A 21,736-nucleotide genomic window follows, 5' to 3' on the forward strand; every position below is an offset into this window, starting at 1 on the left:
TGTATCCAAGCTCTCAGTTCATCACCTTTGTTCCCGATGCTTCTTGCATTGAGGTACACACATTTCAGCCCTTCTACCTTACTGTCTTTACACCGTTTATTCTGCTTCTCTTTCCTCAAAGCCTCTCTGTATGTTAGATCTGGCTTTACTCCATGCACTTCTCTCACTGCCCTATCGCTCCGGGTCCCATCCCCTTTGCAAATTAGTTTAAACCCTCCCGAACCATGCTAGCAAACCTACCTGCAAGGATATTCCTCCCCCTCGAGTTCAGGTGCAACCCATCCAATCTGTACAGGTCTCACCCTCCCCAGAAGAAATTCCAATGATCCAAGAAATCTAAAACCCTGCTCCCTGCACCAACTCCTCAGCCGCGTATTCAACTGCCATCTCCTCCAATTCTTACCATCACTGTCACGTAGCACTGGCAGCAATCCTGAGAACGTCACCCTTGAGGTCCTGTTCTTCAGCCTTCTGCCTAGTTCCTGAAACTCACACTTCAGGACCTCATCCCTCTTCCTGCCTATGTCGTTGGTGCCAACATGTATCACGACTTCTGGTTGCTTTCCCTCTCGTACCAGGATATCGTTCACCCGGTCAGAGACATTCCGGACCCTGGCACCCGGGAGGCAACAAACCCTTCTCACGTCCACGAAATCTCCTGTCTGCTCCCCTGACTATAGAGTCTCCAATGATGACAGCTCTCCTCTTCTCCGTTCCACCCTTCTGCACCACTGGGTCAGACTGAGTGACAGAGGCCCTGCCACCGTGGCTCACACCTGGTCGGTCGTCCCTGCCAACAGTATCCAGGACTGTAGACTTATTATTCAGGGGAATGGCTACAGGGGTGCTCTGCACTACCTGTCTGCTCACCTTCGCTTTCCCCCTCTGACTGTCACCCAACAACCTGCTTCCGACAGCCTAGGTGTGACTACCTCCCTGTAGATCTCATCTATGACTGCCTCATTCTCCCTTATGAGTCAAAGGTCATCCAGCTGCTGCTCCAGATTCCTTACACGGTCTTCCAGATCGCCCAGCCGCATGCACTTCTGGCAGATGTGACTCTGCGGAAGAGGAGCGTTCCCCCAAGACTGCCACATTTCACATGAGAGGCACATCACCGTCTCAGGAGGCATTGTAAAGACTAACTGCGAGGAAGCTTGTCCTCCGCCTCTTCTCGTTGAAGCCCCTCGAGTCAAAGCCTCAAAGCTCCACTCCTTCACTGGCCCACTCACACACTGGCCGCTTTCCACAGGCCGCTCCGCTACAAAGCTGTGCCGAACATGCTCTTACCCTAGAAATTACATAGGGTTACACATAGCCCTCTATTTATCTAAGCTCCATGTACCTATCCAACAGTCTCTTAAAAGACCCTATTCAATCTGCCTCCACCACTGTTGCCGGCAGCCCATTCCACGCACTCACCACTCTCTGAGTAAAAAACTTACCCCTGACATCTCCTCTGTACCTACTCCCCAGCACCTTAAACCTGTGCCCTCTCATGCTAGCCACTTCAGCCCTGGGAAAAAGTTCTAACTATCCACACAATCAATGCCTCTCATCATCAATATGGCAAGCATTTAAAGGTTGCATGGATGAACTACAACAATTGTTCATCCCAGTTTGGCAAAAGAATAAATCAAGGAAGGTAGTGCACCCGTGGCTGACAAGAGAAATTAGGGATAGTATCAATTCCAAAGAAGTAGCATACAAATTAGCCAGAGAAAGTGGCTCACCTGAGGACTGGGAGAAATTCAGAGTTCAGCAGAGGAGGACAAAGGGCTTAATTAGGAAGGGGAAAAAAGATTATGAGAGAAAACTGGCAGAGAACATAAAAACGGACTGTAAAAGCTTTTATAGATATGTAAAAAGGAAAAGACTGATAAAGACAAATGTAGGTCCCCTGCAGACAGAAACAGGTGAATTGATTATGGGGAGCAAGGACATGGCAGACCAATTGAATAATTACTTTGGTTCTGTCTTCACTAAGGAGGACATAAATAATCTTCCAGAAATAGTAAGGGACAGAGGGTCCAGTGAGATGGAGGAACTGAGTGAAATACATGTTAGTAGGGAAGTGGTGTTAGGTAAATTGAAGGGATTGAAGGCAGATAAATCCCCAGGGCCAGATGGTCTGCATCCTAGAGTGCTTAAGGAGGTAGCCCAAGAAATAGTGGATGCATTAGTGATAATTTTTCAAAACTCGTTAGATTCTGGACTAGTTCCTGAGGATTGGAGGGTGGCTAATGTAACCCCACTTTTTAAAAAAGGAGGGAGAGAGAAACCGGGGAATTATAGGCCGGTTAGCCTAACGTCGGTGGTGGGGAAACTGCTGGAGTCAGTTATCAAGGATGTGATAACAGCATATTTGGAAAGCGGTGAAATGATCGGACAAAGTCAGCATGGATTTGTGAAAGGAAAATCATGTCTGACGAATCTCATAGAATTTTTTGAGGATGTAACTAGTAGAGTGGATAGGGGAGAACCAGTGAATGTGGTATATTTGGATTTTCAAAAGGCTTTTGACAAGGTCCCACACAGGAGATTAGTGTGCAAACTTAAAGCACACGGTATTGGGGATAAGGTATTGGTGTGGGTGGAGAATTGGTTAGCAGACAGGAAGCAAAGAGTGGGAATAAACGGGACCTTTTCAGAATGGCAGGCGGTGACTAGTGGGGTACCGCAAGGCTCAGTGCTGGGACCCCAGTTGTTTACAATATATATTAATGACTTGGATGAGGGAATTAAATGCAGCATCTCCAAGTTTGCGGATGACACGAAGCTGGGTGGCAGTGTTAGCTGTGAGGAGGATGCTAAGAGGATGCAGGGTGACTTGGATAGGTTGGGTGAGTGGGCAAACTCATGGCAGATGCAATTTAATGTGGATAAATGTGAAGTTCTCCACTTTGGTGGCAAAAATAGGAAAACAGATTATTATCTGAATGGTGGCCGATTAGGAAAAGGGGAGGTGCAACGAGACCTGGCTGTCATTATACACCAGTCATTGAAAGTGGGCATGCAGGTACAGCAGGCGGTGAAAAAGGCAAACGGTATGCTGGCATTTATAGCGAGAGGATTCGAGTACAGGAGCAGGGAGGTACTACTGCAGTTGTACAAGGCCTTGGTGAGACCACACCTGGAGTATTGTGTGCAGTTTTGGTCCCCTAATCTGAGGAAAGACATCTTTGCCATAGAGGGAGTACAAAGAAGGTTCACCAGATTGATTCCTGGGATGGCAGGTCTTTCATATGAAGAAAGACTAGATGAACTGGGCTTGTACTCGTTGGAATTTAGAAGATTGAGGGGGGATCTGATTGAAACGTATAAGATCCTAAAGGGATTGGACAGGCTAGATGCGGGAAGATTGTTCCCGATGTTGGGGAGGTCCAGAACGAGGGGTCACAGTTTGAGGATAGAGGGGAAGCCTTTTAGGACCGAGATTAGGAAAAACTTCTTCACACAGAGAGTGGTGAATCTGTGGAATTCTCTGCCACAGCAAACTGTTGAGGCCAGTTCATTGGCTATGTTTAAGAGGGAGTTAGATATGGCCCTTGTGGCTACAGGGGTCAGGGGGTATGGAGGGAAGACTGGGTTCTGAGTTGGATGATCAGCCATGATCATAATAAATGGCGGTGCAGGCTCGAAGGGCCGAATGGCCTACTCCTGCACCTATTTTCTATGTTTGTTTCTATCTTGTACACCTCCATCAGGTCACCTCTCATCCTCCGTCACACCAAGGAGAAAAGGCCGAGTTCACTCAACCTATTCTCAAAAGGCATGCTTCCTAATCCAGGCAACATCCTTGTAAATCTCCTCTAGACCCTTGATATGGGTTCCACATCCTTCCTGTAGTGAGGTGAGCAGAACTGAGAACAGTAATCCAAGTGGGGTCTGACCAGGGTCCTATATAGCTGCAACATTACCTCTCAGCTCTTAAACTCAATCCCACGGTTGATGAAGGCCAATGCACCGTATGCCTTCTTAACCACAGAGTCAACCTGCGCAGCAGCTTTGAGTGTCCTATGAACTCAGACCCCAAGATTCCTCTGATCCTCCACACTGCCAAGAGTCTTACCATTAATACTATATTCTGTCATCATATTTGACCTACCAAAATGAACCACCTCACACTTATCTGGCTTGAACTCCATCTGTCACTTCTCAGCTCAGTTTTGCATCCTATCAATGTCACACTGTAACCTCTGACAGCTCTCCACACTATCCACAACCCCCCCCCCCAACCTTTGTGGGATCCTGTAGCAGTTTAACTTAATCTGATTAGTTATACAGTCACAATCAAGTGGCAAATATCATTCACCAAAACCTTGCTTTAAAGTACAAACTCATAAAAACCATACCTTCCTATAAATACAAGCCTGATCCAGTTCTAGATCAGAGTCCTATAAATTATATTACAACTGAACCTTTATAATAGATAGGACAATCCATAATAACCAGCCAGATATAATATTACAGGATAAACAAGCAAGAAGAACTTACTTAATAGTTATAGCCCTTCCAAACACACATCATATAGTCATCAGTAAGTGAAAAACACCAGAAACATGCTAAACTTAAAAAAGGAAATTTGAAAGACAATAGAACCTGAACAAGGTATACATTGTTCCAATAGTAACATCTACAACTGGTATCATCTCAAAGTCATTACACAATAGCATTAAACAATTAGGCCTACACTCAATATTAATGTAAATCTTCAGAAAGCCACAATATAAACAGCACTAGAACAGTCTGAAAATTTCTGGCAATTGAGAAATATTTGTACTTGGCTATGCCCGTACCACAGGTTTTACCAGCTTGCGAAGAAAAAAAAGCAATAAATGTCGAGATCATGAGACGAAGAGTCCTTGAAAGTGAGTCCATAAGTTGTAGTAACAGTTCAGTAATGGGACGAGTGAAGAGTCTGATGGTTGAGGGGCTGTTCCTGAACTTGCTAATGTGGGTCCTGAGGCTCCTGTACCTTCTTTCTGATAGTGAGAATAGAGCATGGCCTGGGTGGTGGGGGTCCTTGACGACGGATGCTGCTTTCCAGTGACAGTGTTCCGTAGAGGTGTGCTCAACTGCTGACACTGAAGCGAGAGGTTGTTCCTACGGCACCAGTCAGCCAGGTTTTCAATCTGCATTTTACCTGCTGACTCATCGCCACCTTTGATTCGTCAACGACAGTGGTGTCATCATCAACCTAACACCAGGCTGACAACCTTTGAAATTCATACCTGCAGGTTGGACACGCAGCTCAAGCCTCTGGAGAACTAGACAATGATATCACTGCCCTTCCCCTCCCCATTACCAGACATGCTCTTCCAGTCAGGACAAGGGCAGGAAGATCAATTATGTGCTTGCCCCAATGCTGACTAACAACCTGCGGAGTCACTGGAACTGAAAAGACACCCGAGCGGGAAAGCACTCAGACTGGAGGAGTCGGGAGTTGGAGACTGAGGCTCCAGTTATGGTGAGGGGATGGGCAGTGGGAATGTGTCCCTGTGGGGAAAAGAGAGGGCGGAGTGAAGGTGCTGGGGAAAGAAGCGGCTGGAACAGTGTGTAAAAAGTAGAAGGATGAGGCAGCGGCGCATGTGGGGGGAAAGGGAGCACGGAGTTATGGGGTGGGGAGGGACTACTAGTTAAAATACTGGGAGACAACTACTTAAATAAAGTACGGATGTGGGATGCAGGATGTGGAACCACTGGGCTTCCCGCTGATCACATCTGCAGCAAGTGTTGGCTGCTCCAGGAACTCAGGCTCAAAGTAGACGACCTGAAATCTGAGCTTCAAACCCTGCAGTAGATCAGGGAGGGAGAGAGGTACCCGAGTACTGTTGCGGGAGGCAGTCACACCCATTAGGTTAACTGCTTCAGAGATGGTCCATGGCCTGGGACAAGTGGGTATGATGGTGAGTGAGGCAGGTAGGGGGCTCCCGGAGAAACCTCAGCCCTTGAACTTGCCAACAGGTCTGAGATTGTTCTTCTCTGACATTATGAGAGGCTCTAGAAAGGATGAGCAGCTGAACCGTGGCACTGTAATTCAGGGAGCCATTCAAAAGTGGGGAGAGAAGAGAAACGTAGTTACAATTGGGGATAGTACAGTCAGAGGAATAGACCAATTCTCTATCACAACGATTGAGAGTCCTGAGGGCAGTATTGTCTGCCAAATATCTAGATTCAGGACATCTCATTTGACTTGCAGAGGAATATGGAGTGGGAGGGGAAACATTTAGTTGTAGTTCATGTGAGTGTCAATGACACAGGGTGAACAAGGAAAGAGGTTCTATTGAGAAAATTTGAGCAGCCAAGGACCAAATTAAAATGCATAACCAAAAAGGTAATAATGTCTGGTAAATCACGTGGTAAATGCACGGCTCAAAGATTGGTGTGGGTTAAGTGGGTTTGAATTTGTGGGATAGTGGTGCCATTGTTGGAAAACAGGAAGCTGTTCTGAGGGGGTCCTGGTGAATGACATAACCAGGGCTGTGGGTAGGGAATTAAATTAAATAGTAGGGGTGGTTTCAACAGCTTGGAAAAGTGAGTGAGAGGTGGTGAGGAAGGCAAATGCAATGTTAGGATTCATCTCAAGAGGTCTAGGATGCAAGAAGCAAGAATGTGATTCTGAGACTGTAAGACACTGGTGAGGCCTCACCTTGAGTATTGTGAACAGTGTTCGGCTCCTCATCTGAAAAAAGAAATGCTGGCATTGGAGAGGGTTCGGAGGATGTTTACAAGGATGATTCTGGGAATGAAAGGGTTATCATATGAGGAACATTTGATAGCTCTGGAACTGTACTCGCTGGAATTTAGGAGGATGAAGAGGGATCTCATTGAAATCTTTCGAATGTTGAAAGGCCAAGACAGAGTAGTTGTGGAAAGGATGTTTCCCATGGTGGGGGTGTCTAGGACAAGAGGGCACAGCTTCATGATAGAGGGCTGTCCATTTAAAACAGCGATGAAGAGAAACTTCTTTAGCCAGAGGGAGGTGAATTTGTTTCCACAGGCAGCTGTGGAGGCCAGGTCGTTGGGTGCAGTTAAGGCAAAGCTTGATAAGTTCTTGATTGGACATGGCATCAAAGGTTACGGGGAGAAGGCTAGGGCGAGGGTTGAGGAGGGAAAAAAGGATCAGCTATGATTGAATGGTGGAGTAGACTCGACGGGCCAAACGGCCTAATTCTGCTCCTACGTTTTATGATCTTATGGTCAAACTGGGGAAAGGATCACTCATCCTTTCATTCTTTCAGGACATCAGCTGAGACCTGTGACATCAGGAAATACATTTCACCTTTTAGTTATTAATACTGAGGTCAAGCAGCGATAATTGAATGTACGGGGTCTTTTTTTGTATGTTAAATTTAAAATGGCTTCTTTGTTATGTTATACTGGGGAATGCTTCTTTGTTATGTTAAATGCTGAGAAAGTCTCTCGTTAGACAGTTGCTTGGGTTAGTACAGACAGCAGGTTGCTATTAGCCAATGGATATTCATGTTATGTGATAATGCTGTCTCATATGACTGGGAATGGGGGTTTTTGGCGGGGAGTCGGAGGAGAGACAGGGAGGACGGTGGATGGGTTTTTGGGAGGGATTCGGAGGAGAGACGAGGAGGACGGTGGACGTGCGATACCACGCTGTATCATATGACTGTGGACGGGGTTTTGGCGGGGAGTCGGAGGAGAGACGGGGAGGACGGCGGACGTGCAGAGAAGCTCCGGTCGATCACTCCGGGTGGTCCCGAGCCGTGAGTCGACAGGATCCGGGTGGCCATCAGGAATTGATTGAGCTCCAACGGTTGTGCAGGAAGAACTTGGACTTTGATAAGTGTTGGTGCCTTTTTTTTTCCATTACTTCCTTTTCTGTATCGAATTTATATTAACTTCATAGAATTAGTAATATCTATAAAGTGTACTTGGTAAAACGTACTGGGTGTGCTGGCTGATGATTGATGTTTGGGATTGATTCAGGCGTCAGTGGTGCAGCGACTGACTCTGTGGGAAGCGTTCAGGCAGGTGCTGTGCGGGATTTCCCCAAGACACATACGAGCCAATATAGCTGAGCGTTACAAGAAGAATACAGAAAGCAGGTTCTAATAATAGTGATGAACTTTGACCCAAACATTAACCCCATATCTCTCGACAGATATTCCTGACAATCTTTCCAACATTTTATTCAATTTGATTCCTTTATTGTCACATATTGCACACCAGTCTGCAATGAAATTCTTTGTTAGCATAAAACTCACAGAGTACACAAAATGTAATAATAATAAATACAAAACAGAATGGTGCAAAGAATCAAACAGGGAAAGGTAGTGGGGACTGAGGGATCTCACCACATTGAACAGGGAAAGGTAGTGGGGACTGAGGGATCTCACCACATTGAACAGGGAAAGGTAGTGGGGACTGAGGGATCTCACCACATTGAACAGAAAAAGGTAGAAGGGACAGAGGAATCTCACCACATCATCATCATTCATATCAGTAGCTGACAAGGTCCAGGCCTTTGCTGTATTGGGGTCCAACTGTGGCCTCTCTGGAATAGCAAATTCCATCAGTTAGTTCAACTGCCTGTGGATACTGTCCCTACCATCTCTTGAAACAATAAAGCTAGGCACAGTACCTTGCAGGTATGTAAACTTCATGAGTAGAAGAGGGAAATCTATCCCACTGCTCTCACTTCTTCAGTGAATACTCTTACTTTACCACCTTCACATTCTCAGAACGCCCTGTGAAGTGCCCCATTGGTGATAGGAGCTATACAGAACTATAACTGTCCTATGGAGTACATTGCGACAGGTATACTTCAATTTCACTTACTCTGCATGTTTCAGATCACAGACCCAGCCGACACTCTGCTCAGGGATCAATCAGCAAACAGTTCTAACATGGTTTAATGACTTCCGGTGGTGATCCCGTCCCCCTTGCCATACCGTACATACTGTGTGATTAGATCAGTTCTTCCTCTTCAAACACTGTCAGTGCTAACTCAGCTCTCTGGCCTGTGCGAGCTCACTACCTGCCTCTACGTGCATCACACTGGATCTAACAACAAGGAAACTGGGTGTCTGAACCAAGCCGCAGTGAGTACAGCCAGCCAGAGGCTCTCATGAAAATTCCAAAACTAGGAATGAAACGGATGCAAACTCCTGAGCTTGTTCCTGTGCTGTACTATGCTATATTTTAACTTCTACCTTTTCTCAGTTACAGTGACAATTGAAAGTGCATGGACACAAACCTCTTTAAATGGACAGGAAAGAGCCACAGAGAAGGGGAACAACCGAAACATGCATTCACACAGGCAGCACCCTCAGCCAAGGAGGTGTTAGATGTATTGGTGCACACCCGAGATTGATTTGGCACAATTTCACTAGATTTCAGCATCTTGTATCACTACCAGAATGGTACTTGATCTGTAAATGGATTTAAGATCTTGTATACTGTGACGAGAATACACATAAAATTAAGATGTTTGCTGGCCTGGGTTAGCATCAGTGACATCAGCAAGTGGCCTGCCACCTGTCCTCAGGGGAAGGAGAGATAAGGAACAATGGAGCAGCGTCTGGCAATGTGTAATGAAGGGACGGGGGAGAGAGAGTTGTCTGGAGCGGCTCCCCCATTGAACCCTGAACTGTTTGAAGTGATGGACAGGCGATAACCCAGCAGGGGGATAAAAAGGGACAGGTTCGCTAAGGCAGGACACACATGACACCCGAGGTAACGAGACCCTGGAAGCGGTGCGCCTCTCACAAGTCGGTGGGAAGTACCGGACAACGCACAGGGTGGAAAGGTACGATCAGCGAGAACCTGGTGTGTGTCCGCCCTTGCCTGGGTGCCGGGTTCACTGCAGAGGATCGACCGCATCTGGAGAAGGGGTCACAGTCGGTGACCTCAGGTGACATCACCAAGGACCTGCCCAAAAGTTGCTTGTGAGCAATTATCGTCGGTCTGTGAGTGGAAGCCGTTTCTGAATGATCAGTCGTTCCCGTTCTCTCTCTCTCTCTCCCCCCCCACGTTGTCCATCGCCATGGCAACGATTACTGCGAACTGAACTAAATTGGACTGAACTTTGTGTCACTTTGAAATTGGTCATTTATCCCTAGACAACTATAGAGCTTGATTGATGCTGTTATCTTAATTCTGTGCACGTGTGTATATCATTGCTGAACTGTTGCATTTATTATCCTTTCGATTACTGTGTTGCTTGTTTCTTTAATAAAACTTTCTTAGTTCTAGTAATCCAGGCTCCAACTGAGTGATCCATTTCTGCTGGTTTGGCAACCCAGTTACGGGGTACGTAACAATACAAACTTAATAAACTCTATTGTGGTTAACTCAAAGCATGAAAACATGACACCGGCAAACATCCAAACAACAGTACAGAAGGAGAGATATCACTCAAACTGGGAACTGCCTTCTGATCAAACCTGTGCTGGATTTAAATACAAGAAATTCAACATGTGGTAAAAATCCTGATGAGGGGTCTAGATACAAAATGTTGACTGATTATTCCCCTCCGTATGCTGCCTGACCAACCAAGTTCCTCCAATATTTGTGTGTGTTCCTGCACCTATGCTGGCTGAGCGTTGACCTTTCATCTTACCAGTGGCACGACTGTTAGCCCCTCGTAACCTTAAACCTATAAAGTGACCCTTCCCCGGCCTGCTCACCAACACTCACCTGGTGCCAGGTTTACTTTCTTCACAAAGGACAGTGAGAGTTGCGAAGAAGATCCAATTTCAAAGTTTGGTTTCTCAGCCTTTACTGCCAGTTTTATCAGGTTGCCAGCTGGAAAGCCGATGGCCTGGTTCATGGAACCCAGCTGTTCAGCAGTTAAAGGTTCCTTCTCAATCTGTGTCAAAGAGGCAGAGGAACAGGATGCAAAGTGCAGCCAAAACAATCCACAGCAAATGAACGAGTACCGAAGCCAAGGACCACTGCTACTGGTTTAGTGAGCACGTGTACCTGGAGCACTAGCAACCAAGTGACATGGTTGTATTTCTCTAAGCCCTGCCCCTCCAAGTGCTTCTTAAATGATATTATTGTACTTACTTCAACACCTCCTTCCATATACTCATCATCCTCTGAGTGAAAAAGTTGCCTCTCAGGTCCCACTTAAATCTCACCCCTCTCATTCTATATCTATGCTCCCTAGTTTTGGACTCCTCTATCTAGGGGAAAGACTGTTACCATCCACCTTATCTATGCTTCACATTATTTTAAAGTTTTCTATAAGGTCTTCCCTCAGTCTCCTGTGTTCCAAGGAATAAAAACCTAGCCTGGCCAACTTCTTCATATAACTCAAGCCCAATACTTCCAGTAACATCTTCATAAATCATTTCTGCACCCTCCAATTTAACCACACCTTTTCCATTACAGGGTGACCAAAACCAAACACAATACTCCAAGTGCAACCTCACCAGGGGAGACATCCAAACGATATTAAAAAAGTGAAAAGGAAAGGGCTTGTTAAAAACCAGGACTGTAACCTAAGCGAAGCCATGAATTTAACCCAAGTAAAATACCATACTAATCTGTCTAAAAGACTGGGCACAGATTCTGAAGTTAAGGAGCAACCCTGTGATGTACTGAATGTGATTTAAACATAGCCTCTCCCCTTTCATCCAACCCTCAGCAGCCTAAGGCCTCTCATTCACTCATACACCTCCACTTCTCATAATGCTTCCATGGGAGTTCCCTTAGCTCCTCTCTCAGATCTTCCTCTCACTCAACTGTAACCCAGACATCCCACCCAGAGCCATATCACTCCACAATCTTAGTATCTCCTACAATGAATCTACTGCCCTTAGACATCCCAACCGTATACACTGTATGCCATCCCTCCCTGTACAATACGAGACAATGCTCTCCTCAATAATACTCCAAGCTCACCCTTCTCCCCTCTGCACCTCCCAATTGCCCTTCAAAACTGCTCTCTTTTCAAAGACACATCATACCAAAATTCCTCCCCCCAGTGACATTGCTGGCTCTCCCCAGCATGAACCAAGATGCCAGTTTTATCACTGATTAGACAGTGCCTAGGCTCAGACGTACCTCACAGACCTCCGTAAAGCCAGCCAGTTTCAGCAGAGAGATGAGCTGTGATGCAGTCTTCAATCTGCCGTTGTCACCTAATATGGATGCAACAGTGTCACAAAAAACTCTGGGTCAATTGTTTAAGAAAAGTAACAAGATGGCTTGAGTCGCAAAACTAGATTGAGGTGCTTTTATCTACCTCAAAACAAGACAAAAACTGTTAAAAAAAAACAATATATATAGCTACCCTCAGACTAAACACAAAAGAAAATTAACCCCAAAGCCTTGGTAACCTGAGGCTTATAACTGCTAAGCCCCTCCCCCTAGACCAACCAAAAGCTAATTAACTCAATGATCCAATTAAAGATGGTATCCTCCACCATCAGCACGCCTGTGCAGGTTGCTGCTGCCTCTGTATGAGACGGCTCCACGCAGCAGCTCTGGTTCAGACCCAGTCACTATTACTGCTGGGGATGAGTGTTTTACTGAGTGCGCCATGTGCTGTCCATAGTCAGTGACAGACCTTGGGTCAGGGAGAGGTGCTGTCCATGTTAATGACTGATATAATGCTCCTAGGACCAGGTTATCAGTTTAACCCTTTTGTACCATGTGTTGATACTTGAAACTCTTGGTGAGAGAATGACAACAGACTTACAAAAACAGAGTGAATACCCAACAACAGGAACCATGTTGGAAACTCAAATGTCAGCAAGCTCACTGTCCTGGTGTCCTTACACAACAATGATTTGGAGAGTCCAATGTGCATGGTCGCAAGAGGATGCAGAGGATTGTAGATTCCACAATCTCCATCAAGAGCATAATCCTCCTCACCATCCAGTATATCTTCCAGTATCTCAATAAGGGGGCACCATCATTAAAGAGCTTCACCATCCAGCACAATTGAGGAAGTCAAACATTTAACATTTTAGGAATAGTTTCTTCCCTTCAGCCCTCAGATTTTTGAATGGTCCATAAATAGCACCCCTTTTGCACAATCAATTGATTTAGTTTTTGAAACTTATATTATTCTTTATGTGCTGCACCATACTGCTGCTACAAAACAGCAAACTTTGCATCATAATCAGTGATTATAAACCCAATACTGATTGTGAAATATTACTTGCTCTGACAGGAAGGCTGTTAATTAACTAGAATGTGATATCAACACTCCATGCAATGCAGGCACTCTGAAATAAATGTCAACATAGCAATCACCTTCCTTTCACACACAAGGACACCTGGATCCTTTGTTTACAAAGAATCTCAACTTTCTACTGAAAGTTAGTCACCTTACATTTTTCAACATTATAATCCATCTAGAACTTCCTACTCACTCACCAAACTGAGTGAATATTCCTTTGCAGAACCCTTGGATCCTCCTTAGAAATTTACTTTCCCACCCCAGCTTTCCAGCAGTCAACATCAGGGGGACAGACAGGATATTCTGTGACGTCAGGATGGTGTGATGCCTGCCAGGTGCCAAGGTCAATGTCACCTCAGAGCAGCTGCAAAATATTTTCACGGGGAGTCAACTCTCAGCACATCACGGAAACCAGCATTCCCTCCATGGACTCTTGTCTGCACTTTTTGCTACCTTAGTAAAACATCCAGCATAATCAAAGATCCCATCTACCCAAGACATTCTCTCTTCTCTCCTCTCCTGTTAGACAGGAAGATACAAAAGCCTGAAAGCACATATCACCAGACTCAAGGATAGCTTCTACCCTGCTATTTTATGAAAATTAAATGGTTCCCACGTATAATAAAATGGATTCAACCTCACAGTCAGCCAGATGTTGTGATGCAGGTAGAAAGGGGGATGCTCTTTATCGACTACAGCTCAGCATTTAATACCATCATCCTTTCAAAACTAATCAATAAGCTCCTAGACCTTGACCTCAATACCTCCTTGTGCAATCAGACCTTCAATTTCTTCACTTGCAGACCCCAGTCAGTACGGATTGGCAGCAACATCTCCTCCACAACCACTATCAGTACAGGTTCACCACAAGGCTGTGTGTTTAGCCCCCTCCCCTACTCACGTTACACTTACCACTGTGTGGCTAAGTACCGTTCCAATGCCATATTCAAGTTCGCTCAGAACATCACTGTCATAGGCCGAATCAAAGGTAGTGATAATACAGCATACAGGAGGGGGACCGAAAATATGGCTGAGTGGTGCCACAACAACAACAACCTCTTACTGAAGGCCAGCAAAAGCAAGGAGCTAATTATTGACTTCAGGAGAAAGAAAGCAGAGTTTCATAAATCAGTCTACATTGGAGGATCGAAGGTGGAAAGGGTCAACAACTTTAAATTCCTCGGTGTTATTATTTCAGGGGACCGGTCCTGGGCCCAGCATGCAAGTTCAATTACAAAGAGAGCACAGCAGTGCCTTTACTTCCTTAGGAGTTTGCAAAGATTCAGCATGACATCTAAAACTTTGACAAACTCCATAGATGTGTAGTGAAAAGTATATTGACTGGCTGCATCACAGCCTAGTACAGAAACACCAATGTCCTTGAATGGAAAATCCTACAAAACTAGTAGATATGGCCTAGTCTATCAAAAGTAAAGCCCTTCCATTGAGCACATCTACATGAAACATTATTGTAGGAAAGCAGCATCCATCTTCTGGGACCCCTAACACCCAGAAGATGTTCTCTCCTTGCAGCTGCTGTCAGGCAGATGTACTCACACCACTGGGTTCAGGAACAGTTATTACACCTTAACCATCAGGCTCTTGAACCAAAGGGAATAACTTCACTCAACTTCACGCCTCATCATTGCAATGTTCCCTCAATCTTTGGATTTACTTGTAAGCACTCTTCCCCTGATGTTCTTCATATTTTTGGCTTATTAATTATTTGTTTTTGTATTGGCACAGTTTTTCGTCTTTTGCACACTGGTCAAACACCCAGGTTGGTGTGGTCTTTCACTGATTCTGTTATGGTTATTATCCTATTATGGATTCATTGAGTATGCCCACATGAAAATGAATGTCAGAGTTGCATACGTACTTTGATAATAAATTTACTTTGAACTGGAACTTTGATGTCATAGAAAGACAAATGCCCCAATCTGATTTTATTTGACACTTCATAATTTTTTACCAGAAATCCAAATATCCTGCATAAGCTGGGTATCCCTCCTCATCACTCTCCCTCTGATAACTGTTCTTGCAAAAAGTTTCATTATTTTAAACCCAGTTTGACCTTTCAGTTTCCTATTGTTTTCTCTCTAATGATGGAAAATACGATAGCATGGAGTTACATTTCTACTGTCATGAAGCATACAGCAAAGGGTTAATCTGCCTCTCTGTGGACAGGCATTGAGTTGCTGTGAAGACTACCATTCGAAACTCAGTCCTAGTGGACTGGCACCAATACCAGAACAAGCCACATGATAGCATTGGGGGCTTTTTTCATTGGCTTACTAGTTTTGATTTAGGTGCTGGAGCACAAATGTTCATGGTAAAATTTCACACTTTAATACAAAACGGGAGCCTCCGAACTCGTTTTCCAACAATACCCTTTCACTGCTGACAGGTCCCTCTACCATGTCTCTCCCATCCCCTCCAATTCTGCTTTCATCCTTCCCTGAATCTTGGACCTACAATGGAACCACAACAGGCCCCAGATCTCACATCGTGATCTCCTTGCTTTATGTTCAATAGACCAAACCCTGTCTTTTACACCATCCATTACCACACCACTCCTTACCATTACCAAGAGTACCTGACATCATTGACAATGATCCTGCTCCCTCGTCACCATGGGACTCGCTGCCTCTGTTTACCTTGCACTATCATTCCCCACCATTTAATGCCCTTCCAGCCAAGTGCAGTGTTCCCCTCCCTGCCTCTATATTCACTGAAACATTTCCCAGTTCCATTGAAGGGCCATTGACAATGTCAACTCTGTTTCGCTGCCCACAGATGCTCTCTAACCTCAGCATGTCCATATTTTGCACATTTACTTTTTCAGCTTTGTATAGTTCACATTCTCATCAGTGTCTGCATTTTACCACTCCTCCATTCTATAAACATTGCACCTGTAGTGGATTACAAAATCTAAAGTAAAATGCCACCTGATATACACACGGGCTCCTCGAAGTAAAATCTTCCTCCAGGTTTCAGAATTCGAGCTATTTCAGCAAAGGTGTCAAAAGTGTGTTGACTTGCAGAGCCTGGCACGACACCAGAGAGCACAACGTCAAAGCTGGACTTCTTGTGAGCAGCTGGAAAGAGAGAACAGTAACTGATTCGCACTGACAGGAACCTGCAGGGTGCAGCCGGGAAGCAGCCACTATATAATCAACAGATCCTCAGTACAGTGACCCAGCATCAAAAGCAACTTACTTATTAGAGCATGTAAATATAAATAAAGACAAGAATCTTACGTTAGGCAGAGAAGTTTGTGAGCTGTGGAATATGCCACCAGAGTTAAGAGACTACATAGAAGTGTGCAGGTCTCCGCTGGTGAGGAAGGGATGTGGATCAAGGCAGGAAATCATGTAGAGTACTCATGTAGAGGATAGTGACTGAATTTATAAAATCTCTTTTGCTGTTTTTCAACAATATTGGTAGCAGACCAGCAGACTAGAGAACCTACCTGATTTCAGCCAGGTACAGAACCAGTACTGGGTGAGTGTCAAAGCAACAATCTATGAACAGTTTAGACCATAAGACCATAACACATAGGAGCAGAATTAGGCCATTTGGCTCAGCTAGTCTGCGCCACCATTCAATCATGGCTGATCCTTTTTCTATCTCCTCCTCAATCCCAGTTCCCAGCCTTCTCCCGGTAACCTTTGATGCCATGTCCAATCAAGAACCTTTCAATCTCTGTCTTAAATACACCCAACGACCTGGCCTCCACAGCTGCATGAGGCAACAAATTCACCATCCTTTGGCTAAAGAAATTTCTCCGCATCTCTGTTTTGAAAGGGCGCCCCTCAATCCTGAAGCTGTGCCCTCTTGTCCTTTCCACATATACTCTGTCTAGGCCTTTTAACATTCGAAAGGTTTCAATGAGATCCCCCCTCATCCTTCTGAATTCCAGTGAGTACAGACCCAGAGCCATCAAATGTTCCTCGTATGATAACCCTTTCATTCCTGGAATTATCCTTGTGAACCTCCTCTGAACCCCCTCCAATGCCAGCACATCTTTTCTAAGATGAGGGGCCCAAAACTGTTCACAATACTCAAGGTGAGGCCTCACCAGTGCCTTATAATGCTTCAGTATCATATTCCTACTCTTGAATTCTAGACCTCTTGAAATGAATGCTAACATGGCATTTACCTTCCTCACCACCGACTCAACCTGCAAGTTAACCTTCAGGGTGTTCTGCACAAGAACTCCCGAGTCCCTTTGCATCTCAGATTTTTGAATATTCTTCCCATTTAGAAAATAGTCCACATATTTATTTCAACTACCAAAGAGCATGACCATGCATTTTCCAACAATGTATTTCATTTGCCACTTTCTTGCCCATTCTCCTAATCTGTCTGAGTCCTTCTGCAGTCTACCTGTTTCCTCAACACTACCTGCCCCTCCACCAGTTTTCGTATCATCTGCAAACTTGGCCGCAAAGCCATCCATTCCATCTTCCAAATCATTTGTATACAGCATAAAAAGAAGTGGAACACCAGCAGTCACTGGCAGCCAACCAGAAAAGGATCCTTATATTCCCACTTGTTGCCTCCTACCAATCAGCCACTGCTCTAACCATGTTAGCAATTTTCTTGAAATACAATGGGCTCTTAACTTGGTAAGCAGCCTCATGTGTGGTATCTTGTCAAAGGCCTTCTGAAAGTCCAAATATACAACATAAGTTTGTCGGGAAGAAGATGGAAGTAAGTTGATCAAGGCCACACTCTCACTGGACAGGTCTCTCGACTGGGGCTTGAAGCTATGAACTTCAGATTCAAAAGTGAGCATGTCATCACTGAAGCAGAGCCATCTTTGATTTCAGGACATTCCACACACATACCCTGGCTCAAATTAGCTCAATAGCAAATAGTGATTGACAGTAATGCTGTCTGGACATGAACCACGACCAGATGGGCATAAGTCAGCAGAGTGGTGCAGCTAGTAGGGCTTCTGCTTCACAGCACCAGAAAGCTGGGCTCAATTTTCGGATGCTATTGGTGTGGAGCTTGTACCTTTTCCCTGTATCACATGGATTTCCCCTGGTTGCTCTGGTTTCCTCCTACATCAGTGGTCCCCAACCACCGGGCCGTAAAGCATGTGCTACCGGGACGCGAGGAAACAATATGATTTGGCGATATGAGTCAGCTGCACCTTTCCTCATTCCCTGTCACGCACTGTTGAACTTGAACACACGCGAGGTCATCAGTGACCCAAGACGTGCAAAGGAATGGGTCCGTGACCCATTTGTGAATGTCCCCAGTGAATCATCCATGTCAGCGCGGGAAAAAGATCAGCTCCTCGAGCTTGCAAATGATGGTGGGCTAAAAAGTACGTTTGACATAACATCTCTGCCGGCATTCTGGATCAAAGTCAAGGCTGAATATCCTGAGATAGCCACGTGAGCACTGAAAACGTTGCTTCCATTTCCAACATCATATCGCTGCGAAGCGGAGTTTTCTGCAATGAAAACTAAATTGCGGAATAGACTGGACATAAGTAACCCCCTTCGAGTATCGCTGTCTCCCATCAGCCCTCAATAGGACCGTTTTGTTGCAGGAAAACAAGCCAAGGGCTCCCACTGATTCAGCAATATTGGTGTGTTGCAATGATTTCATATGTTCATATGGGGAAAATACGTGCTGTGTGTTTAATATCCAAACGTTACTTAAAATGTTATGATACTATTGACTTATAATTGACTTATCAACATTCATGCAAGGAAAATATGTGATGTGTTTAATATTAAATTCGTTAGATAAACCCGTTTAGAAACGAAATTGAGTGTATTAGCCACTTATAAGCAACTTATAGTTGACTTACCACCTATGTTCCAGTCGTGATTAACACCCCCCGCCCCCCCCACCCCCCGGTTGGCCAGTCTGCAAGAATATTGTCAATATTAAACAGGTCCATGCTGCAAAAAAGGTTGGGGACCCCTGTCCTACATCCCAAAGATTCGCTAATGGGCCAATGTAAATTACCCTGTGTACACAGTGGGAAATTCTGGGGAAAGTTGGTGGGAACATGGGGAAAATACCAAATGGGATTAATATGGGGATTAATAATTAGTGTAAATGGGTGTTTGAAGTCAACATTGTCGCAGTGGGCCAAATAGCCTGATTTTGTGCCATGAGGCTCATTGGTCAAGAAGCAGTCAGGGATATCTGACTACTTGAGCAATGGGGATGGCATAGCAGTTTGCATAACACTATTACAGTGCTAGCAACCGAGGTTCAATTCCACTGCTTCTGTAGGGAGGGCATGAATAAGGACCTGATGACCAGTGGCTGTGCAGTGAATTGTGGGGAAGGGTAATCATGAGTGGCTGTGTAGTCAGCAGGGGTCTAAAGCCTAATGGTGTTGTAGAGAGTTAGGATAGTGGGATTAATAGCAAGTGAGGATCTCACATCCATTGGGTGAACAGGCAGGCAGAGACTGATGTGTAGTGTGAGACTAAACGCCTTATGGCTGTAAATTGGCGACAGACACTCGGGAAGCAAACAGTGAATACAGGACAGAGGTTAATGATTAAGCATTAGGGTTAGGGTTAGCAACACATTTTTTGACATATGCTGGTGATATTGAACCTGATTCTGTGATTTGTGCACGAAATCCCCTCAGTTCCTCTGTACTACACTCATTTACAAACTATTTAGATCAGGGGTTCCCAACCTTTTTATGCCATGGACCAATGCCATTAAGCAAGGGGTCCACAGACCCCAGGTTGGGAACTTATGACTTAAATGTCGATTCCTCTTACAGAGTTGCGCAACCTTCTGCTTGGCCACATAAAACTTTAATTGCCAACTTCTGACTCATTCACTCACATTATCTTGACCCATTTGCAGCAAATGTCTCAACATTTTCATGCTATCATCAAACCTTAATTCTCTACATTCTGCCCCATCCTCATTAATATCATCAGCAAATTAGACTTCATTGCAAGATAACATACTTCTCCTCATGCAATCAGCTCTTATCTTGTTCAGCACATTTTGACAGGGCTCCTTACTAAGTGGAAAACAGGCTGATTGGCCTAGTAGTGAGTGGGAAGTGGAGCAGTGCATACAGATTCACTCTGAGGGGAACTAATCACTATTAGCCAGACAGCACTGGTGAGCCAAGTGGAGGATAACTGCTGCCACTGTCCAGAGAACACGTCTGGGACCGCAGTCCATGAGGGAAAGGCATTGGTGGAAGCCCATGGCCAATGAATGTGTAGTATGAGAGCAACTGATGCCTTCTGGTCATGCAGTCAGTGGGGAAAAATAGCTGCTAGCTGGTCAATGAGAACGAGAGCAATGCTCATCTGGTTCACAGCAGATGAAGTCTATTGGTCACTGTGAGTCATGTCAGTCTGAAGCTCAGCAGGTCAAACTGTGTGTGATGCAAGTCTGGACCCTAGTAGGTCAAGGACCGAGTGGTCTGGGTCTGAGGCCAGTAGAATGAGTGTTAGTAATCGATTGATCAAGCAGTGAGTAGTCTGGGTCTGGAGCACATTGATTCAACAGTGCGTGATGTGGGACCATGGATCAGTACGATGAAGAGCCATGGGTCTGTAGTCCATTGGTTAAGTAATGAGAGATGTGGTTCCGGAGCCCACAAAGTGCCAAGTGTCTGAGGCCCATTAGACAAGCAGTGAGTGGTATTGGTCTGAAGCCCTGGTAGATGAGAATGGATATTTTTTCTCATTGCATGTGCTTACGACATTGCAAGAATTCTCAGAGCACTTTTGCCTTGTCTATAGAAAGACTTGACTGAAAAAAATAGACAGCAAAATGTTGTCACAGTAGTTTATGCCTCTGCCCTTCAACTCCAGAGGCCAAGGTTCATATCTGACCTCATTAGCTGCCACGGATTATTCCTGTACCCTGGACAGAAATCCATCCTTGGAAGGCCAAACTTTAAGGAGGATCTAATTAAGTATGGCAGGATCCACTCCTAATTATTTTTTATTGATTTGTTTGTTTGTTTGTTTATTTAGAGACACAGTGCAGAACAGCCCTTCTAGCCCTTCAAACCACACTGCCCAGCAACAAACAGATTTAACCTTTGCCTCATCATAGGGTAATTTACAATAACAAATTGACCTACTAACCAGTTTGGACAATGGGAGGAAAATCGAGCAACCACAGGAAACCCATGGAAAGGAACATTGAAACTTGCTTACAGAGGACACAAGAATTGAGCTCTGAACTCTGACGCCCCAAGCTGCAATAGCAACACGCTAACCGCTACACTACCAGATCCCACTTCTCTGGCAAGAATTCCCCACTCTGCATCGATAACTCTTCCTCCCATCTTTAACCACCCACCTCTTCTTGGACATCCCACTGGTTCTCTGCCTCCTCTGCATCTTTTTATCTCTAATTGTCAATGAGACATCAATGTTCTCTTCTGCACTCTTCTCCCCTCCTCAAACCTTACCCCCTCTGAATGCACTGCTCTTACCATTAAACCGCAGACAAAGGGGATGTTATTGTAATGTGGGGGACTGACCTCTAACTTGCTGAGGCCAATCAACAGCTCCTTTTACTTATCCCTTGCAAGAA

General features: G+C 45.0%; 1 protein-coding gene across 2 annotated transcripts in view; it reads right to left on the reverse strand.

Annotated features, from left to right (window-relative positions):
- The window catches only part of ciapin1 (cytokine induced apoptosis inhibitor 1), a 51,264-nt gene that overhangs the window by 15,214 nt on the left and 14,314 nt on the right, over positions 1-21,736 (reverse strand). For both annotated transcript variants that reach the window (XM_063066580.1, XM_063066579.1), the window contains exons 3-6: positions 16,120-16,269; positions 12,049-12,125; positions 10,675-10,846; positions 8,457-8,530 (exon numbers count right to left, since the gene is read on the reverse strand). In XM_063066580.1, the coding sequence (XP_062922650.1) occupies positions 8,457-8,530; positions 10,675-10,846; positions 12,049-12,125; positions 16,120-16,269 (473 nt within the window). The remainder of the gene's footprint in view (positions 1-8,456; positions 8,531-10,674; positions 10,847-12,048; positions 12,126-16,119; positions 16,270-21,736) is intronic.

The sequence above is a fragment of the Mobula hypostoma genome, chromosome 14, assembly GCF_963921235.1.
Source record: "Mobula hypostoma chromosome 14, sMobHyp1.1, whole genome shotgun sequence".
Classification (NCBI taxonomy): Eukaryota; Metazoa; Chordata; class Chondrichthyes; order Myliobatiformes; family Myliobatidae; genus Mobula; species Mobula hypostoma.